Raw genomic sequence first — 23,274 nt, 5'->3', positions numbered from 1 at the left:
TGTTGACGATTTTTTGTAGTCAATGTCATCAATTACATCGACTAATCGTTGCAGCCCTAATCCACACTACTATGTTTTCATTTAAATAAAAAGGTATTTTTAAACAAAAAAATCTCCATCCCCTCTAGCATTTTCACATCGTTGCATATGAAATAGTTCTTTGAATATACTGGGCTTGCACTCAGCATTGACAGTGCACCCAAAACTGGCAATCATTGAAGGGATGGTAATCGTTGGCTACAGAATTTATTGGCAAAACTGTATTCATTCATTAAATGTACCATGCCAGAATCCTGATGTGGGCGGCAGCTATGGCTTCTTTCTCATTTCTGTATTTGAGGTACCTCAGTATGTAGAGTGCCTTCATTCTAGTTACTCGTAGCCAGCCAAGAAATGTTAATTGCTAATGACCCCTTGCCCGTTTACCATCTATCTGTCTGGTCAGTACTAATTCCCCCTAATTTCTTTTCTGATGGCCAACAAATTGAATTTGTCTTTTCACAATCACCTCTAAAAGTACCAGAGTTCCTCCAGCTACACATCTACATCTGTAAACTTTTTAGTCCATGATATTTTCATCATCCTTCTGGGAAACCACATTTACACTGATTCTAATTGTGCCTCAATAGTTTTGTTAATTATCCAACAGTTGACCAAACATAACAGTTCAGTTTTCGCTGTCGAATAGTTAGTGACATTCTTTTTGATAACAAAACATGTTTCATCTTTTTGAAAGCACTCTCATCTATGGAAATTCAGCACTTTATCTGCTGGTCTGTTCTTGCACCAGCTGCCAATATGTTTCCTAGATATATAAATTGATCCACCTGCTCTAGGGATGCTCCAGGCAAAACTGTAATGATGGTAAATTATTTGCCTTTTGCACATTTATGCAGCATTCATACTATAAAAAGATCCATTTAGAGGCAGACAGGTAAACAATAGTAGAAGTACCATGGAAATCAGCTCTCCTATGTCCGTTATGTTGGAACATGTTTTTCTTCTGTGAGGGCTGACCAAGCAGGGAATGAGATGTTGTAATTAGTAGGATCTAATCAGGTAAAGGCCCTAAGCCTGTGGTTTTAGATGTATACAACTCTGGAGAGTGTTTTCAGAAGTCTCCATTTTGGGGAATTAAAAACACAAAGCAAAAAACAGCATTTTTATACAAAAATGTTGTAGCATGGATAGGAGGGGCCTGAGTCTGACAGCTTAGAAGAAAAAAGTGACTGATTAGAAGAGAGGTATGAACAAGCACAGTCTAATATTTGCAATTAGCACCATATGAAATTTAAACTTATTCTAAAAAGAAGGTTTGTGTTTGAATATACACTGGAAAAGGGAGATATCAAAAATCTTTATGTCCTTATTAAAGGAGAAAAGGGGACTGGCCCAATTTGTCTCAATTTCAGCCTTTACAGCAACAAAAAGGGACATTTCAAAAGGGGTCTTTAAACTTTTAATACACAATTTTTGCATCTTCAAATTCTTCCTATACTCTTCCCTCCTGTAATACCCTGCACCTTGTAGTTTTATTGCATCACAGAATGAGGACAGTCTACTTAAATTGCTGGAACTAACAATACCAGTAACTTACTAGTTCTCAATTTATGGATGCCCATACTTTCTCCATTATTTATAAAATTTTAATGTCAATACATAAGTGTCCAAATGTTGAAATGATGTATTTAAAGCCACCAACTGCCACATGACACATAAATTCTTGTTTAGTACCAAAGCAAAAATGTGGCCCTGAAAGTGTCTTGTCGAAATGTCGATTATGATTTTAATGCAGGTAGAAATCCTATTTATAGCCAACAGGTGACAATACCAGATAAGTATATTGCTTGACTAAGCTTAAACTATTAAAATTTTGGGAGTCCACCAAGTTAAAAGATCGCACTGTGGAGTCCCCCTGAAGCTATGGTTAGTCCCCTTTAGAAAATTGGGGCACACCACTGTATATTATACACCCAGAATTTTGGGGATGCCTGGCCACCACACTTTTATGAGTTTGTTGGACATCTCATTCCAAAACAATGAGCATTAATATGGAGTTGACACCCCTTTGCAGCTGTAATAGCCTCCATTGTTCTGAAAGGCATTTCACCAGATTTTGGAGTGTGTCTATATAATTTGGGGCCCATTCAGGTCAATGAGTATTTGCGAGGCCTGGTACTGATGCTGGACGAGAAAACCTGGCTCATAAACAGCATTCCAGTTCATCCCAAAGGAGTTCAGTAGGGTTGAGGTCAATGCTCTGTGCAACCAACCTGAGTTCCTCCACACCAAACGTATCAATCCATGTCTTTACAGTTGTTTACTGGGCACAGTCATGCTGGAACAGAAAAGGGCATTCCCCAAACTGTTACCACAAATATGGAAGTGCACAATTGTCTGACATGTCTTTGTATGCTGTCACATTAATTGGAACCAAGAGGCTTAGGCCAAACCCTGGAAAAGAGCCACAGATCATTCTCCCTCCCTCCTCCACCAACTGTTGCAGTAGACACTATGCAGTCTGGAAGGGAGAATTCTTTTCGCATCTGCCAAACCAAGATTGGTCCATCAGACTACCAGATAGTGAATTGTGACTGATTACTCCAGATAACACATTTCCATTGCTCTAGAGTCTAGAATGGTGGTATGCTTTACACCACTCTAGCTGATGCTGGGCATTGTGCATAGTGATCTGAGGCTTGTGTGCAACTGCTAGGGCATGGAAACCCATTTCATGAAGTCCGCAATGCACAGTTCTTGTGCTGATGTTGCTTCCAGTGGCAGTCTCGAGCTCTGTTATGAGTGATGCAACACAGCATGGGCTATTTTTGTGCGTTATATACTTCAGCAGTCAGTGGTCCTGCTCTGTGAGCTTGTGTGATCTACCATTTTGTCACAAAGCTGTTTTTCCTCCTTGACACTTCCACTTCTTAAAAACCATACTCACTGTTGACCAGGACTGATCTAGCAGAGCAGATAGTTCACATACTGACTTTCAAGGAAGTTTCAGGCGTGCTAATTGATAATATTCTTGACATAGTAAATTCGTCATTAAATACGGGGGTCTTCCCAGACTGTCTTAAGACTGCTGTAGTTAAACCCCTGCTCAAGAAAAATAATCTTGACCCCTCTGCTTTTGAAAATTTTAGACCCATATCTAACCTGCTCTTCTTAAGTAAAGTTCTGGAGAAGGCAGTCATTATGCAGTTAAATGACCACCTCAATAAACATACTATTCTTGATAAATTTCAGTCAGGTTTCAGAACAAATCACAGCACAGAAACTGCACTCGTTAAAGTAGTAAATGACTTGCGGGTAAATGCAGACAGAAGCCATTTATCTGTTCTCATCCTATTAGATCTGAGTGCCGCATTTGATACCATTGATCACAATATTCTTAGAAATCGCCTTAGTCAATTGGTGGGCCTCTCTGGCAGTGTCTTAAATTGGTTTGAATCCTACCTGGCAGGGAGAAAATTCTTTGTGAGTTGTGGTAATCACAACTCAAAGACACATGATATTCTATATGGTGTTCCACAAGGCTCTATCCTGGGTCCACAGCTCTTCTCAATCTATATGCTTCCGTTAGGTCAAATTATCTCAGGTTACAACGTGAGCTACCACAGCTATGCTGATGACACTCAGCTGTACTTATCAATAGCACCTGATGACCCCGACTCTCTCGATTCACTAACACAATGTCTTACTGGTATTTCTGAATGGATGAATAGTAATTTTCTCAAACTAAATAAAGAGAAAACTGAAATTTTTGTGATTGGTAATAATGGATTCAATGTGGTTATCAGAAATAAACTTGATGCATTAGGATTAAAAGTTAAGACGGAAGTAAAAAACTTAGGGGTAACTGTTGACTGTAATCTGAATTTTAAATTGCATATTCATCAGACCACTAGGACAGCATTTTTTCACTTAAGAAACATAGCAAAAGTTAGACCTCTTATATCATTGAAAGATGCTGAGAAATTAATTCACGCTTTTGTTTTCAGTAGACTAGATTACTGTAACGCACTCCTCTCTGGACTACCCAAAAAAGACATAAATCATTTGCAACTAGTGCAGAATGCTGCTGCTAGAATCCTAACTAGGAAAAGAAAATCCGAGCACATCTCTCCAGTTTTGATGTCACTACACTGGTTACTTGTGTCATTCAGAATTGACTTTAAAATTCTGCTTATGGTTTATAAAGACTTAAATAATCTCACTCCATCTTATATATCAGAATGTCTGACACCCTATATCCCAAATCGTAACCTTAGATCCTCAAATGAGTGTCTCCTTAGAATTCCAAAAGCTAAACTTAAAAGAAGTGGTGAGCCGGCCTTCTGCTGTTATGCACCCAAAATCTGGAATAGACTGCCTATAGGAATTCGGCAGGCTAATACAGTGGAGCACTTTAAAACACTGCTGAAAACATATTACTTTAACATGGCCTTCTCCTAACTTCACTTTAACTTAATCCTGATACTCTGCATGTTCAATTCATCATAATAACTATTCATGGTGGCTCTAAAATCTGTACTGACCCCTACTCTCTCTTCTGTTTCTTTTTCCGGTTTTTGTGGTGGCGGCCTGCGCCACCACCACCTACTCAAAGCATCATGATGCTCCAACAATGATGGACTGAAAGCCAGAAGTCTACGTGACCATCATCATCAAATCCTTTCATGAGAACCCTAAATACAAAGAGGACTGTTTCATTTATGTTAGTTAGAATGCTCAGAGGGGACTGGGCAGTCTCATGGTCTGGAATCCCTGCAGATTTTATTTTTTTTCTCCAGCCGTCTGGAGTTTGGCCATCGGACCGTACTTATTGTACGTTAATTAATGTTGACTTATTTTATTTTTTACGGTGTCTTTTATTTTTCTATTCTTCATTTTGTAAAGCACTTTGAGCTACATTTTTTGTATGAAAATGTGCTATATAAATAAATGTTGTTGTTGCTGCCAAGGTGGTAACCAAAGACAGTATCACGTTTAACATCACTGAGCTCTTCAGTATGACCCATTCTACTGTCAATGAACATTGCATAGCCCTGTGCTTGATTTGATGCACCTGTTAACAATGAAACACCTGAACTGAATCATTTGGAGGTGTCTTTCAATACTTTTGGTTGTATATTGTATTTGTATGGTAGTCATAACTTATGGGGGCTGCTACATTGAGCTCCTTATTCAGGGCCTCAGGGATTTTATATCATCCAGAATCCCAGAAGTAACACCTGGGGAATATATAGAAGTGGCAATGGGCTAGTCAACAGATCAGTGGGCTTGGAGTCGTGAGGTAGAGCTGGACTGGGTTCAAGTAGTGAGGGAAGTGAAGGCCTTGAGCTGTAAATCACCATGGTCCTAGTTCAGTTCCTACTGTAAATAATGCTGTGAAAAGAAGCCTAGTGGTAAGCAACAGGTCTGTAAATCGTAGACTCAATCTCAACCACCCAACTTACTTTGTCACCCTATGTGACTGACTGATGTGGTTCAGGCAGGATTTTTTCCCTGGCTTAAATAAATTTCATATTCTCATTTTCTTATTCACTTTTCCTGGTGAGCTTCATGGTGTTAAGTTTATTTCTTGTTTATTTAATATTTTTGTTTAAAGGTAAGTTTTCATCTTTTGTTAATTCTGTTTTTGGCTGTTTTGTATTTTATGTAATTACATTATTCTTTCAATCAATCAATCAATCAATCAACATTTATTTATATAGCACATATTCATACAAAAAAAATGTAGCTCAAAGTGCTTTACAAAATGAATAGAGAAATAGAAGACACAATAAAAGATAAACATAAGTCAACATTAATTAACATAGAATAAGAGTAAGGTCCGATGGCCAGGGTGGACAGAAAAACAAAAAACTCCAAAGGCTGGAGAAAAAATAAAATCTGTAGGGGTTCCAGACCAAGAGACCGCCCAGTCCCTCTGGGCATTCTACCTAACATAAATCATCATATTTTCATGGAAGGACCTGATGATGATGGTCACGTAGACTTCTGGCTTTCAGTCCATCATTGTTGGAGCATCATGATGCTTTGAGTAGGTGGTGGTGGTGCAGGCCGCCACCACAAAGAAACCGGAAAAAGAAACAGAAGAGAGAGTAGGGGTCAGTACGGATTTTAGAGCCACCATGAATAGTTATTATGAAGAATTGAACATACAGAGTATCAGGATTAAGTTAAAGTGAAGTTATAAAAAGGCCATGTTAAAGTAATGTGTTTTCAGCAGTGTTTTAAACTGCTCTACTGTATTTGCCTGGCGAATTCCTATTGGCAGGCTATTCCAGATTTTAGGTGCATAGCAGCAGAAGGCCGCCTCACCACTTCTTTTAAGTTTAGCTTTTGGAATTATAAGGAGACACTCATTTGAAGATCTAAGGTTACGATTTGGAATATAACGTGTCAGGCATTCCGATATATAAGATGGAGCGAGATTATTTAAGGCTTTATAAACCATAAGCAGTATTTTAAAGTCAATCCTGAATGACACAGGCAACCAGTGTAGTGACATCAAAACTGGAGAAATGTGTTCGGATTTTCTTTTCCCAGTTAGGATTCTAGCAGCTGCATTCTGCACTCGTTGCAAATGATTTATGTCTTTTTGGGTAGTCCTGAGAGGAGTGCGTTACAGTAATCTAGTCTACTGAAAACAAAAGCGTGAATTAATTTCTCAGCATCTTTCAATGATATAAGAGGTCTAACTTTAGCTATGTTTCTTAAATGAAAAAATGCTGTCCTAGTGGTCTGATGAATATGCGATTTAAAATTCAGATTACAGTCAACGGTTACCCCTAAATTTTTACTTCCGTCTTAACTTTTAATCCTAGTGCATTAAGTTTATTTCTGATAACCTCGCTGAATCCATTATTGCCAATTACCAAAATTTCAGTTTTCTTTATTTAGTTTGAGAAAATTACTATTCATCCATTCAGAAATACCAGTAAGACATTGTGTTAGTGAATCGAGAGAGTCGGAGTCATCAGGTGCTATTGATAAGTACAGCTGTGTGTCATCAGCATAGCTGTGGTAGCTCACGTTGTAACCTGAGATAATCTGACCTAACGGAAGCATATAGATTGAGAATAACAGCGGACCCAGGATAGAGCCTTGTGGAACACCATATCGGATATCATGTGTCTTTGAGATTTGATTACCACAACTCACAAAGAATTTTCTCCCTGCCAGGTAGGATTCAAACCAATTTAAGACACTGCCAGAGAGGCCCACCCATTGACTAAGGCGATTTCTAAGAATATTATGATCAATGGTGTCAAATGCAGCACTCAGATCTAAGAGGATGAGAACAGATAAATGGCCTCTGTCTGCATTTACCCGCAAGTCATTTACTACTTTAACAAGTGCAGTTTCTGTACTGTGATTTGTTCTGAAGCCTGACTGAAAAGTATCAAGAATAGCATGTTTATTTAGGTGGTCATTTAACTGCATAATGACTGCCTTCTCTAAATTTTACTTAAGAAGGGCAGGTTAGAAATGGGTCTAAAATTTTCAAAGGCAGAGGGGTCAAGATTATGTTTCTTAAGAAGGGGTTTAACTACAGCAGTCTTAAGACAGTCTGGAAAGACCCCGTATCTAATGACAATTTACTATGTCCAGAATATTGTCAATTAGAACGCCTGATATTTCTTTGAAAAACCTGGTTGGTATTGGGTCAAGGACGCAGGTGGAGGATTTCAGTTGAGAGATTATACTATGTAATTCAGGTAAATCTATCCTGGTGAAAGCATTTAATTTGTTTATAACGGAGTACCGGGCTTTGGAGGTTCTGCAGTGTTGGGGAGATATACTATGTTATCTCTAATATCATTAATTTTTTGAGTGAAAAATACAGCAATGTTCTCACAGGTTTCACTGGAAGTATTCTGGGGACATTCCTTTGTGTTACCTGGGTTTAACAGACGGTCAATTGTTGAAAATAAGACTCTGGGATTACTAGCATTGTTATTTATAATATTAGAGAAATAGCAGCCTCTCAAGACGGACAGTGTTATTGTATTCTGTTATTTTAACTTTTAATATTTCATAGTGGATAGTTAGTTTAGTTTTCCTCCATTTACGCTCAGCTCTACGACATGTTCTTTTAAATCAGACACTCTTTGGGTCTTCCATGGAATAACAGTACTAGAGGATTTTTAACTGTCTTTTCAGGTGCAACTATGTCAACAGCAGTTCTTACTTTAGAGTTAAAGTTTTCCACTTTACTATTTACATTATCCTCGCTATTATAGCTGGCATTATAAACGGACTGATTGCTTAGAATAGTTGTAAGCTTTAAAGCTGCTGATGAGTCAAAGAAGCGTTTTTAACAAAATGCTTCTCATGAGCGTTTTCTATCTTTATTTCTATATTAAATAGTAGAAGGAAATGGTCTGATAGACCGATATCAGTGACCTGCTTTATATCAACTTTAAGTCCTTTAGTAATCACTAAGTCTAACGTATGACCTGCTTTATGTGTAGGCTGATTTACGAGCTGCCTCAAATCAAAAGAGTCCAGGAGGTTCATGAATTCCTTTACCTTTTGGTCACACTGATTGTCGACATGAAAGTTAAAGTCGCCGACTATTAAGAGTGCATCATAGTTTGTAACTAAAATTGACATTAAGTCAGAGAATTCCTCAAGGAAAGACGCGTTATATTTAGGAGGTCTATACACGGATAATACGAGAACGTGAGAATCTCCATGAATAACAACGGCGAGATACTCAAAGGACTTAAATTTACCAAAACTAACATCTTTACATTTTAATCGCTCGAGTAAATGTTTGCCAAACCGCCCCCCCTTTTCCCCTGGCGGTCGGCACGAGTAAAACTGTAATCCGGAGGCGCAGATTCGATTAAAACTGCCGCCCCATTGGAATTAAGCCATGTTTCATTTAGCGCAATAAAATCAATGTTTCTATCACTAATAAGATCGTTTATAAAAAATGTCTTGTTAGTTAAAGCTCTAACATTTAATAGTGCCATATTTAATGTTTCTGAAGGGCAGAGCTGAATTTTATGCGTGTTATCGGTAATCGGAACAAAAATTAAGTTATTTTTGTTAACGCCGCTCTGTGTGTACTTTTTATGTAATCTACAATCCGTTTTTATAGTCTTAATGCAGTGTTGATCTGAAGTAGTAATTTCAATTAAATTATTGGTGTTTTTGCCGCACTGCCTAGATTTTTTACGTGCGTTAAGATTTGTTATTAGATTATTAATGATGTGCACTTTAACGGAAGACTCTGTTAAGCCATTATGTCCTATCAAACCAGTAGCATTACGTAAGGGGTTAGCAGTAGAAGTAGATAATGCATTGTTTTTTGTATTTATTTTACAGGTATTAGCCATTATATTATTTGACTATGTTCTTGTGTTCTGTAGGCGAAGAAGCAGGTCCATCATTGCATCACTACTAGGGACCGCCCTTGGTGTTGAAATTGAGGGTAAGAAGACTGACCTGGCAAGAGCATCTCTGAAAGTTGTGGCTGATAGATTCTGCTGCATTGTAAGTACTCTATTTGGACTTTCCAGTTTTGCTAATTATTACTTGTTGGATTTGAATTGAACTGAATTCCTTTATTGTCATAGTACAAAGTACAACTCCTCCACAAAAAAAAAACAATAATCTTCCCATAAAATGACAAAACAGCACAATAGAACAATACAAGTATACAATATGAAAACAATGTAAATATAAATATAGTGCAAAGTGCTCTACCGGGAGCACATACTGGACTGTTTGAGTGTGTTTATAGATTTTGGGATGAAACTGTCTCTAAGCCTTGAGGTCCATGCATGAAAGGTTCTGTAGCGTTGGCTGAATAGGAGATTTTCAAAAAGACTATGTCATGGGTGAGTGTAATCCATGCAGATCTGGGTGGCTTTCCTAAGGCAGTGTGTGCTATAAATGACCTCCAGGGCTGGAAGCTGCACCCCGACAATACTCTGCACTCTCAACACAACCCATGTAGCGCTTTCCAATATGCAGCTGAGATACCACATACACAAATATAATGGGTTAAAATATTATCTGTGGTGTAGTACGTCAGCGGCAGCTGTTGAGGGAGACCAGCTTTAGTCTCTGGATTACAGTTTGATCTTGTTTATCCTTGAAGGGCATTTTTGTACTTGGGACATTTAAAATTATTTTACTTTAATGTAAGTGTTCCATTTTGGATATGTGCAAGCCTGAGTGTCTGCCTCTTGAGTTTGAGGTCTGGTCGCCTGGAATGAGGCCTGTTTTAGCACTGACTAATAAGGTCCTAGTCTGGCTTTTTTGTGTATGTTGTGGCCTGCATCAGTTTGAAACTAGCTGTTCATATTAGAATCATTCAACAGGTAATGTAAACACAACTGAAATTCAAATAAAATATAAATACCAATACACTAAACAAAGGATGTCGGGGGCAGAGTAAACTTCTCTTTCTAAAAATGCTGTTCATTTCACATGATTATGTGCATTTCTGTTGCTGCTTTAGGCTTTTATATTTATATGTATACTCTGTCTTCAGTGAAAAAACTAGATAAGAATAAATTGAATTTTCTTGGGACACCAAACTTTGTTGTAACCATTTTTCTATTACATGTAATTTTCTGAGAAAGTGAACTTTTATTCCTGCTGTAAAACTGAGACATTTTACAGTAATTCAAGATGTGTCACTTACCACTAAGGCCACTCCTATGGGACTTCCCAAAAGTGGAGGACAGGGGCTTAAGGCAGCAAGGGCTAAAAGATAAGAAGCAAACACTCCACCAAACACCATTAGGATGCCCAGTCCTGTCTTAGATCTGTTGGAGTAATACAGAAAAAAACAGATATGAATGACAAAAGTACCACGATAACAATATTAATAAAGATAAGGGTAAAGCTAATTGCAAGCTTAAACAGAAAGAGAATTGTCCATTAGAGAATGCAAGAGAGTTCATGCGATCGCTTAATTAGCAGCAGTGTTCCATGGCTTTCTTTGTATAGAGTCAGACCTCCATCCATAAATATTGTTAATCTTCCAACTCGCATTTCCAGGTCAGGTGCATGGTGATGCAGTGTGAGAATTCTGGAGCTCTGGATTGTGAGACAGAGGCTGTAGGGAGCAACTGAGCAATTGCACCACACCTAAAATCAATTTTGGCCAAAAAAAGGGAAAAGAGACACCTAAAAGGACTGGGTTTGTTCTTCCACCATATGGATTAGGTTTATCTAGGAGCTCCCACTTTGCAATTTCTAGCCTTGCCCAAGTTACTTTCCCCAGAGACATGGTATAATATACATAACTAGGTGGGTTGAATAATTTTTAGTAATCAATATCATTTTTCTTTTTGCATTATAATTTGTTCTGGCACCCTAAAATGTTCTCCACAGTTGATTTCCCCCAGAAAAGCTCTGTTGTTGTATGTTCTTTGTATATGTAGACTAGGATACAGGAATTAAACTGTTCAAAGATATTCATTGTACTTCAGTTTCAATGAATTTTGTGACTATATTAAGTTAGTTATTTTATTTCAAGGACCTAAATTTAATTTATATGTTAGGATATAGCGGGTTGGATAATGAATGGATGGATGTTTATGGGGCTGAATGTGTAAGATTACAATTTTTTCAGTATCACCATAATCTACTTGTTAGGCTAGTGGATTAAATAGAACACTACCCTTTCAAAAACTTGTTTTATTGCCATTTAATAGTAATTTCTTTTCTATTCATGTGACAAAGATTTGATCATTTTAGAGAAACAAGAGATATAAAAATGCAAGAAAGCCTACCAACACAGCCTAACTGCTACACGTTTTTTGAAATTCACATATTCTCTTGCCAAGTGGCTGCTCTGTTGTGCTCACAGGATTCTACATGTACATCCAACAGTGATGACTCCACTCTAAGCATCTTTGGGCACTTGCCGCCAAGAGCTGACACATTCTCAGAAGTCCTCTTCTGTAAATAATTTAATCTTTTAGGTTGCATTTGTCAAATCAATTATTTCCATCAATTTTACCAATTCAGAATAGACTTTGTTACACAGTCATATTGGATTTGAATCACTTGCAAAATTAATTTGAACATGCAAATAAAAAAATGGATTTAAGCTAATAGAGTTTCTTTCACTTGTAGTCTGAATATTCCCTTGCTGGCCTGTAGCAACATATAAATTCCAAAACAGTTGGTAAGGACTTTTCAGTTTGTTTTTATCATTGCAACATTTCTCTAGCATTGCTCCCAGTTTGTGGACAGCTGCCCCTATACTCCCCACAGAGAGGACATTTATGATTACAAGTCATACATTCAAATGGCTATAAAGCATAACATGCATTAGAAAAAAAAAGAAGCATAATGGGGACAAATAAAGTATAATCTATCTAAAAATAAGTAAACGGGGGCTTTGACTGATTTCTTTAATACCAAAACATGTCCAGCAAAATGAGTTTTTAACGAGGACATAGGGTTCCACCCTTGTCAGCTGTGTGACAGGGTTAAAGATTAAACAGATGACTAGTGATTCAAGGAGCTGAAAGGATTAGAGGGGTATAAGCAGAATCAAGAAACACAGCAATAAGGATGGCTGGGTGAACGAGGGTAGAAAGCAGACAAGGCACATATGTCATTGATTTACAGTTTTGCAGGTGCTGGGCGTTGTTCGTACCACAAATTCAATAAATGAATGACAGCATCATTTTTGGTGTTGTCCGTGTACCCACATTTTTCTTGCTCATTCAGTAAGGCCATCATATTATTATCCATTTTGCCAACTCTTTCCCTATACGAAGCCCTAAATTCCTAAATGTATGAAGCCACATTTTTTACATCCCTACAAAGATTTAAAAAAATTAATAAAACTTACAATTTTCAAAAAAAAAAGTGGACAAAAGTCCTTATCCTAAATGATTCTACCAGTTTTTTTTAAATATTTTTTTAGTGTAGGGATTAAAAAACTAGAATTTTCAAAAAAAGAAACACATTTTCAAGCAATAAATAATAAAGTTGCTGACTACTGTATCTCTCTTTGTAAGAGCTCCACCTTCTGGACATTTTGTGTGCAAAGAAGTGATCTGAATCCTGTATGTGGCAGAGGAAATAGAAGAACAAGCGCAGTCCATTTGGGTGTCTGTTTTTTTTTTTTTCTTCACACTAATTTTAGGTGTGCCATGGTGGCTCAGTCATTAGAGATTCTGTCTCACAACTCCACAATTTTACATTTCAGTTTACAGCTTCTACCTACGTCTCTGTATGTGTAGTTTGATTTTGTTTCGGTTGCATCCCAAACAGGTTTGTACTAGACTGACTAGCAACTCTAAATTCACTTATTTTGAGTGAGGATGGGTGATTGTGAGCTAGCAATGTCGCAAAAATTCTTAGGTAATAAATTGATACTAAAGTTCCAAAAATGTAACAGTACCACCTTTTGTATAGTATCAGTAGTATTGAGTAAAAGTCAGTAATGCATTCATGCATGCCTACAAGTAGACAAATTACTCCAGAAGGCACAATAATAAGCATCAAAAATGTGAGTATAAAACTACATATAAATATGTCTCACAGTGGTGCTTTGTGATCGAGGCAGGAGAATTTCAGTGTGCGATTACAGGATTCATGCTAATTGTTACTAAAATAATAATAATAATAATAAAAGAAGTCAAAGCACACATAAAGAGGTTTTCATTGTTGCTACTTTTATCCAATTACAAAGCTAATTGTGAAATGTTATGTGAGTGATCAGATGTGACCTGTAATTGTTTAACCTGTAGTGTCATGAAGTTGTAGAAGTTGATGGTGAGGTGAATCACTTTGTCATAATGTGTGCTACATAGTCCATTAAAAGAAATGGAGGCTTCACATTCATTCTCTAATTGCATTGAGCTTGTTTTCAGATGTCCATTTATGCATCCATCCATGTTCTAATCAGTTTATCCAGTTCAGGGTCATGTGTGAACCTCACATGCATCCACTGTTATGCATAAAGAGGACTGTGCACACTGTCAACTCTAACAACAATTGTGGCAAGTTTCAGATGAAGTGGCTATTTGGCTTGACTTACACTGGTGATGAAGCAAGCTGCTCCATTTGTTAATACTAAAAGTGATTTGGTGCTATGAAGCACAAAGCACTGCAATTATGTCAGTTAGCAGGATGTGCAAAAGAGCAAATGATGTTAAATACAAACAGGCAAAAGTAATTTTTGTATCATTTGTTTAGCTTTTGAAGCCAAACTAATGTTTATTAGTTTAACCACTAAAATGTGATTAATGTAGTAAATGCACAAATGTCACAGCCCCTGACAGATAATAATCGAGGTTTTACTGTACAAAAGGTCTCGTATTGTGACATCCCTATTGTGAACTGCAGTGGAGTGGCATCACTTTAAGTAGTGATTCCTGGCTTCTGCCCAGTGCTGCAAAGATATGCTGTGGCTTCCTACTGACCCTGAAATGGATAACAATAAGTGCAATTATGAACAGTTTGACATTGATTTTACTTAAGCATTCAACTACACACATGTAAATGCATTAGTAGTTAAATTTGTGTAAATGTTTCTCACAGGTATAAGGTGCTTTTTCAGGTGCTTGCAAGGTAACCCTAGAGCAGAATAGTACCATGGAATCCCAGCTAATGTAGTTATCAAGAAAAATAAATATAACATTGCAGATCTAAGGCAAGGAGCAACAGAACATATAATGGTAATAAAATAACAAAACTTAAGCACTTTTAAGCACCAAACTGAGCTCATTCTTACCTCCCTAGCTTTTTTCTCTCCCTCAAGTACCATCCTCCCACCACACAAGGCCTTGTCTCTCACTGGAGCTGTAAGGTAGCAGCACTACTCACTTTTATTCCAATTGTTTTCATTTAAAATGCATTATTACAGGGCTATATAAAATGTAAACTTCAAAATTAACACACCTACAAGTTAGGAACTTTGCACAAACATTAAGAAGTTTTTCTTCAGATACAGACAAATGGAATAAGTGACCAAGTTGTGTGATAGACAGTAGAACTTGAGAGACTTTCAAAACTCGACTGGATGTTATTTTGGAGAAATTAAATGGATAGGATTGCCGAGCTTTGTTGGGCCGAATGGCCTGTTCTCGTCAATATTTTTCTAATGTTCTAAAATTGCACTGGTATTAAGTGTATCATATCTGCCATTTATACACCTGGTGCTCTGCAATGGATTAGCATCCCATCCAATGTTGATTCCTGCCTTTCATCCCTGTTTCTGCTGTAACTGGCTAAACATGATTATATGGAGGTGGATCAATGGCTAAATGCACTTGCTGCACATTCTTTGAAACATATACACACACACACACACATACACATATATATATATATATATATACACACACACAACACATATATCCACATATAAACGTATAACATTACCTGTATAGATAAAACATGGCCACAAAGCAGGCTAATGGATTGGCGATGTTACCCAGAACAACAGATAAATGATAGGTCATGCTTCCATAAGGCAGGCAAGAAAAACTCTGCACTGAAGGTAACACTCCATTGGTCAGGGCATTCGACAAAGCCAGAAGCAGCAGCAGGTATACATTATGAGCTGTCCAGAAGGGGGCAGTCTTAACAATCTCCACTTCATCTTCAGTTTTTGGATGATTTCCATCTTTAAGGGATAGTGATTCATTGCTTTCTGCAGTCATTGCTGAGGTTGAGCTGCTTTGGCCATTTCCAGATGGCTCAGAGGACTTCCCACTATGGACAGCAAAGTTTAAAGCTAAGAAAGAGAGTCCCGATATGATCAACATAACAAACAAGAACCAGAAAAAGTTTTCAGCAGGGAAGTTCTCCTTTAAGTAGAAAGGCTGCAATGTACCGTTCCCCAACGTGTTGTTTCGACATTCCAACTTGCCGACTCCTTGCCCTAGAGCCACAACGCAAGGGAACAGTGCACTGAGACCCTGACCCACAAAGAAGGTGCGGATATACTGAGGTGGGTAACGGTACATGAAAGGAAGGAAAGAAACATTAGATGTGCAGCACACCAGGGCAAAGATGAAAGTCAGTATTAGGAAGGGAAGAGAGTGAAGGATTCCAGCAACATCTACAGTTACAGTCCAGAAGATGGCAAGGAACACAGCAGCAATAACAGCTAAGGCTTGAATGCTGTGGATCAGCAAGCGCTCATTTAGTCTTCCTGGGGCAAAATGGTGCATCAGGGTTACTGCAATTGGGCCAACATTTCCAAACGCAATCAGAACTGAAAGATAAGCAGGCAGGTCCCACCCTGAAATAAGGAAGGATAGTAAAGGACATTAAATTAAGAGTTCAATTTAAAATTAAAAAAAAAAAGCCTAGAGTATGTTTACCATGCAAAGTAGTCCACTTTGAAGAATTTCTTTGTATTAAATAATTTGTAGTCTTACACAAATTGGGGACAGCAGAGTGGCCAACACTCCTGTTTCACAGCTCCACAGTCTTGTGTACAGTTTGCTTGTTCTCTCATTGTGTCCTCATTTTTTTCCCTGGGTATGCCTATTCTCCTTCCACATGTGATGATTTTAATTAGGAATCTACAATAAACTGGCCAGTTTGAGTGTATGAGTGTGTACACTATCTGAGAATACACCCACACTATTGTATTTTTTTTATATAATTTATATAAAGGAAAACGACCTCTGCCCACATTTTCATATCATTTATGAAATTATTTGTGCCCACACTATAACAACTGAAAACACATGATGTAGCTGTTCTCCTACACTGGGCATCTGTGCATTGATGGAAACGGTAAGAGGAAGTGCCCTCCATGCTAGAACTTAATTTTCAAACTTCAATTCATTTTCATTTTACATATAAACAGCAATGGACATAGCTTGAGAGTGGGCCATTTTTGTGCTGTGCTAGGATAGAATGTGAACCCCACAACCTCAGATTTGAATTAGGCCAGTAAAACACAATAGACCAATATAATAACAATGTGCTTTTAAGAGGGTTCAAGTCAAAAAAATAGCAGATTTACAAATCACTGTTTACAGCAGTTTCATGAAATCTCAGTGCTTTATATGTAGCATTAGCAGTTTGTTGCATTTCAGCCAGGGTCTTTTTACTGACTCAAGAATGTTCTCACTTTATTTGGTTTTACTGTTGTTTTTCAGATATTACTTTTCATATTACGTTATTGATTCAGTTTTTGCCTTTGTTTTGTCTTTGTGTTTAGTAAGCATTAGCCCACAATGCAATTCAGGTTTCATGTTACAATATTCCTACGATATGAAATTTTCATGAAAGAAATGTACTGTACGTTTAGTGTTGCTTATCACTAGAAAATTTATATTTTGTTTACGAAACAATTTTGGGTGTATCTTGTTGATTTTGATCTGCTGATGAAAAAAATAATCTTTAAATTTTCTCATTACATGCAATTTTATGGCAATTGCTGTGTTTTGTGATTTCCTTTCATAAGTATAAGTGATTTTTCTTTCATAAGTTAGTATGTGTATACCAATGGTAATGGCTATTAGTGCTAGATGCTGTCAGTACTGTGAATGGGATAGCCATGCTATAGAGCAGGGGTCCTCAATCACAGTCCTGGAGGGCCTTAGTGGCTGCAGGTTTTTATTCAAACCCGGTTGCTTAATTAGAAAGCAATTCTTGCCAATAATTTAATTGCATGGCTTGTTCGTGCTTTAACTCTGCTATGTCAGGTCATTCTCATATCCTAGATTTTCTTCCCCTTTCTAAGGATATCACACAAATGATTTGAAGGCTAAAATGGATGAGTAATTCTCAGTCCTTCACTTTTTTCTCTTCACTTTCCTTCCAAGTATTTGATTAAACCCAATAGTGCATGATAAATACACACAGGTGTAAATGGTAACAAGCTAAATGGAGAAATGCTTTTGTCATTTTCATGCTAATTAGGAGCCATTAAAAACCAAGAATACAGCTGTTTAAGACTAAAATAAGCAATAAAGGTTCAAAATCTTAATGAGGCAGTGGTAGCTCTGCTGCCTCGCAGTTAGGAGACCCGGGTTCGCTTCCCGGGTCCTTCCTGCGTGGAGTTTGCATGTTCTCCACGTGTCTGCGTGGGTTTCCTCCGGGTGCTCTAGTTTCCTCCCACAGTCCAAAGACATCCTGGTTAGGTGGATTGGCGATTCTAAATTGGCCCTAGTGTGTGCTTGGTGTGTGGGTGTGTTTGTGTGTGTGTGTGTCCTGTGGTGGGTTGGCACCCTGCCCAGGAATGGTTCCTGACTTGTGCTCTGTGTTGGCTGGGATTGGCTCCAGCACACAACCGTGACTCTGTGTTTGGATTCAGCGGGTTGGAAGATGGATGGATGGAATCTTAATGAGCGAGTCAACTAAAATGAAGCAGAAGTGCTATCTGAGCTGTAAGTACTTCTTATTATGCAATTGGGTTGGAACAAAAACCTACATCCACTGTGGCCCTCCAGGATCGCCTTTGCTGACCCCTGCTATAGAGCCTCATTATATTAACAATTGGCCACTCTGTAACCAGAGCAGAAAAGGGTAGTACATAAACCACTTGGCGACCCAATAAAAATATTTTTTGCTTTCTCATTCATAGAAACCTTTGACTGATGAAAACTTTTATGAAAGCATTGAACAAGGGAAGTGAAGGACTTTGATATTTCAGACAGATGTTTTTGTGAATAACCAATGCCAAGATTATCCATCCATTATCCAACCAGCTATATCCTAACTACAGGGTCACGGGGGTCTGCTGGAGCCAATCCCAGCCAACACAGGGCGCAAGGCATTTTTGTTAGTCCACAAGTGAGACATATCATCCATTATAAGTGGTTCGAAGATCTGCTAGTGAGGTCGTAGGTAACTATATGCATTTTGTCAGGACATTGTCATGATGAAAAGGCAATATCAGGACAAACGGAATCTATCACTGCTGGCCAAGTATTGTGGGATAATGCAATGAAAATCAGATGTGGAGCACAAACACATCTACAACAAAAATGTTTTAGCTCAGTTGAATGAATGCAATACGACAGTATTGTTAAGCAGTTAAGATACACGTCATTTTATGTTCCTCCAAATTCCTATGTGATACAGTCAATCTGAAATTCAATTTGTGTTCAGTTTGAAGGTGTCTATCATCATAATTTTGTCATGAAGCAAAACGTTTGACAGTCTAACTACTGAGCAACACATTTTGTTTCAATGAGATTTACAGTGCATCCGGAAAGAATTTCACAGCGCATCACTTTCTCCACATTATGTTATGTTACAGCCTTATTCCAAAATGGATTAAATTAATTTTTTTCCTCAGAATTCTACACACAACACCCATAATGACAATGTTAAAAAAGTTTACTTGAGATTTTTGCAAATTTATTAAAAATAAAAAAACTGAGAAATCACATGTACATAATATTCACAGCCTTTGCTCAGTACTTTGTCGATGCACCTTTGGCAGCAATTATAGCCTCAAGTCTTTTTGAATATGATGCCACAAGCTTGGCACACCTATCCTTGGCCAGTTTTGCCCATTCCTCTTTGCAGCACCTCTCAAGCTCCATCAGGTTGGATGGGATGCAGGGCCAGATTTAGATGAAAAGAGGCCCTAGGCTATTCCACTTATGAGGCCCTTTCACCTCCCATTCTTAAGTTTGTTCAAATTGCTAACAATTTGAATGTAGGCCCCTCTTGATCTTGAGGCCCTAGGCTGAAGGCTAGTTAGCCTATAGGAAAACCCGGCCCTGAAGGGAAGCGTCGGTGCACAGCCATTTTAAGATCTCTCCAGAGATGTTCAATCAGATTCAAGTCTGGGCGCTGGCTGGGCCACTCAAAGACATTCACAGAGTTTTCCTGAAGCCACTCCTTTGATATCTTGACTGTGTGCTTAGGGTCGTCCTGCTGAAAGATGAACCGTCACCCCAGTCTGAGGTCAAGAGCGCTCTGGAGCAGGTTTTCATCCGGGATGTCTCTGTACATTGCTGCAGTCATCTTTCACTTTATCCTGACTAGTCTCCCAGTTCCTGCCGCTGAAAAACATCCCCACAGCATGATGCTGCCACCACCATGCTTCACTGTAGGGATGGTATTGGCCTGGTGATGAGCGGTGCCTGGTTTCCTCCAAACGTGACACCTGGCATTCACACCAAAGAGTTCAATCTTTGTCTCATCAGACCAGAGAATTTTGTTTCTCATGGTCTGAGAGTCCTTCAGGTGCCTTTTGGCAAACTCCAGACGGGCTGCCATGTGCCTTTTACTAAGGAGTGGCTTCCGTCTGGCCACTCTACCATATAGGCCTGATTGGTGGATTGCTGCAGAGATGGCTGTCCTTCTGGAAGGTTCTCCTCTCTCCACAGAGGACTTCTGGAGCTCTGGCAGAATGACTATTTAGTTCTTGGTCACCTCCCTGACTAAGGCCCTTCTCCCCTGATCGCTCAGTTTAGATGGCCGGCCAGCTCTATGAAGAGTCCTGGTGGTTTTGAACTTCTTCCACTTACAGATGATGGAGGCCACTGTGCTCATTGGGACCTTCAAAGCAGCAGAAATTTTTCTGTAACCTTCCTGAGATTTGTGCCTCTATACAAACCTGTCTCGGAGGTCTACAGACAATTCCTTTGACTTCATGCTTGGTTTGTGCTCTGACATGAACTGTCAGCTGTAGGACCTTCTATAGAAAGGTGTGTGCCTTTCCAAATCATGTCCAATCAACTGCATTTACCACAAGTGGACTCCAATGAAGCTGCAGAAACATCTCAAGGCTGATCAGGGGAAACAGGATGCACCTGAGCTCAATTTGGAGCTTCATGGAAAAGGCTGTGAATACTTATGTACATGTGATTTCTCAATTTTTTTATTTTTAATAAATTTGCAAAAATCTCATGTAAACTTTTTTCACGTTGTCATTATGGGGTGTTGTATGTAGAATTCTGAGGAAAAAAATGAATTTAATCCATTTTGGAATAAGGCTGTAACATAACAAAATGTGGAAAAAGTGATGCGCTGTGAATACTTTCCGGATGCACTGTATGCTTTAGGTTCTGTGAAGTTTTGCAACATTTACATATTTAAACATACTGTATAAAGTGTGAGCATCTGAGTAAGGACCTATACTCTTTGCATGGAGGCAAGATGGAATGCTTGTGTGGACATTTAGAACACAGATGGATGAAAGCTCAATAAACAGCTGCTCCTTTAAAACTAGCACCAGAAGGAGAACCAGCTACACTGTTTCTCTAATGAATGAGCTTGTCAGCCCTGACGTAGAAGTTAAATTCTTACTTTTTTTTTAAACATAAAGCAAAAAAATGTGTACAGTTGCATGGTGACACAATGTTATCAGATGAATCAAAGCCATTACCTTCAGGAAGTCTGCTGACCACCACAGGCAACTCCACCCACAGAGAGTTCACAGAGACCCAAGAGCCCATGCCAAATAGGGAAACTAAGACATGTATCACCAAAGGTCTCTTCCAGAAGGAGGCAGCCATTTTCCTGCAGAACAACCAAAATATTTTAAGCATACTCCATTCCTTGTACACTATTAAATGCTTTTCATATGCAACAAGTTATCATTCATATTTAAAAATAAGTATGCCAAACTTAAGAAACAAATTCACAGAAGCAACACAGACAGGCAGGTCCAAATTGATGCTGTGTGAATGGGGCCTGTGAGGGACAAGCACTCATGTTTTTTTTGACTTTGTACCCAATGCTGCTGGGATAGGCTTCAGCTCACAGTGACCCTGAATAGAGTTAAGAATATACATGTCAAAAATGAGAGGAGCCCATTCAGTCCATCAAGCTAACTTGTTTAGCTAATGGCTAGGGTGTTCCAATATTTCAACCATATACTTAAAGGTTGTCAAGATTTCTACTTCAACTACATGGCTGAGTAATTTATTCCCGATTCCCACAACTCTTTGTATAAAGAAGAGCTTATGGACGTCAGTGCTAATTGCACTTCCCTTAATTTCCACTGGTGTGAGTACGTGATTTACCCTGAAGTTGAAAGCATTCTGCTAGAAGGTTATGTGGAGTTCAGAAGGGTAGGTCTATAAGTGAGAAGTATGTCATTTGAGCAGGATCAAGGTACACACATGCCAAACGGCTGCCAGTAACATGTTCAAAGCTCTGTGTGGAGTTTTCACACTCATATTGAATCTTCCTCTTTTTTTCCCCCACCAGGACCTACCAAACACATACAAGTGAGGCCAACGGCCACAGACATCTCCACATTCAGCCAGGTTATAGTCATTAGCTAACATAAAAAGCACATTAATTACCTGTGTATGCAATAACACAAATCCGTCTCCAGCACCGTAACGAAAGCAAAATCCGAGAACAGTAGCCTTTTATTAACTCAATGCCTTTTATTCACCAAAAGACAAAGCTGAGATTAAAACAGTGCACAGCGCAGGTTTAAAAAACGATTCGTCACCCAGGGTAACAGAAGTCATCTCCTTCCGCAATTATTCTTCCAAAGTTGGACGTCTTTATCTTATCTCAAATGTTGGATCAGACTCCAGTGCTTTCGCAAACAGACTACACAATCGCGATTAGTGAGTGTCATATGGTATTTATGCCAAAAGTATACACTGTTCACATTGTGGTAGTTATGATGTTGAAGTATTGACATATTTTATATATGTAAAAGATAACTGATAATGCGCAAAAGCTATGTAAGCACATGGTGAACTTGAAAAGTATTAGGCAGCATTTTATTTTATTTGATGGGGCGGCATTTGTATTCTAGCACATTAAAATTACACAAGGGCAGCAGCACGTAACTGTGTCACAACCAATATACTTCTTAAGCTTGCTATGCTGTATATTAATATTGTTACACTTAATGATATTAAATATCACATATAACAGAACTATCAGGTTGTGTTTATTTTAACTTCTTAATCTTAAATTACTGTCACTGAAGATATATATTTTGTTTACTCTCCGTTGGTTTATCATACAAATGCAACTTTTGTTTTAATACAACATCAATTTAACATTCTTATATTTAACATTTTCTTACATTTTACATGTTATGAATGGTGGTAATGGTTGCTTTTACAAAAGTAATACTACACAAAGAAATATGAAAAGAATGCAAGTATAACTCAAATAATTACTTCTATATTAGTAATTTACTAAATTACAAAACCAGTGCCAAATTTTTAACCAAAGGCACTGTTATATTTATTGTAAAAAAAATTTAAAAAATACTATTTTAACCACTAATATTTAAATTTTTTCAACTAATCCAACATTTAGCAATTTCAGTTATGCTAAACAGAGGTTTTACTGTATTGTATCTATACACAA

The 23,274-nt window shown here is 38.1% G+C and overlaps 1 protein-coding gene across 1 annotated transcript in view; it reads right to left on the bottom strand.

Moving 5' to 3' along the window:
- slc52a2 (solute carrier family 52 member 2) overlaps nucleotides 1-23,274 on the bottom strand; it is a 48,516-nt gene that overhangs the window by 3,212 nt on the left and 22,030 nt on the right. Inside the window, exons 2-4 of the mRNA XM_039737386.1 lie at nucleotides 21,314-21,447; nucleotides 15,388-16,252; nucleotides 10,679-10,802 (exon numbers count right to left, since the gene is read on the bottom strand). Coding sequence (XP_039593320.1) covers nucleotides 10,679-10,802; nucleotides 15,388-16,252; nucleotides 21,314-21,443 — 1,119 coding nt within the window. The 5' untranslated portion in view covers nucleotides 21,444-21,447. The remainder of the gene's footprint in view (nucleotides 1-10,678; nucleotides 10,803-15,387; nucleotides 16,253-21,313; nucleotides 21,448-23,274) is intronic.

This window comes from Polypterus senegalus, chromosome 15 (assembly GCF_016835505.1).
Source record: "Polypterus senegalus isolate Bchr_013 chromosome 15, ASM1683550v1, whole genome shotgun sequence".
Taxonomy (NCBI): domain Eukaryota; kingdom Metazoa; phylum Chordata; class Cladistia; order Polypteriformes; family Polypteridae; genus Polypterus; species Polypterus senegalus.
Note: the sequence above shows the minus strand (reverse complement) of the source record. Positions and strands in the feature narration are given on the sequence as shown.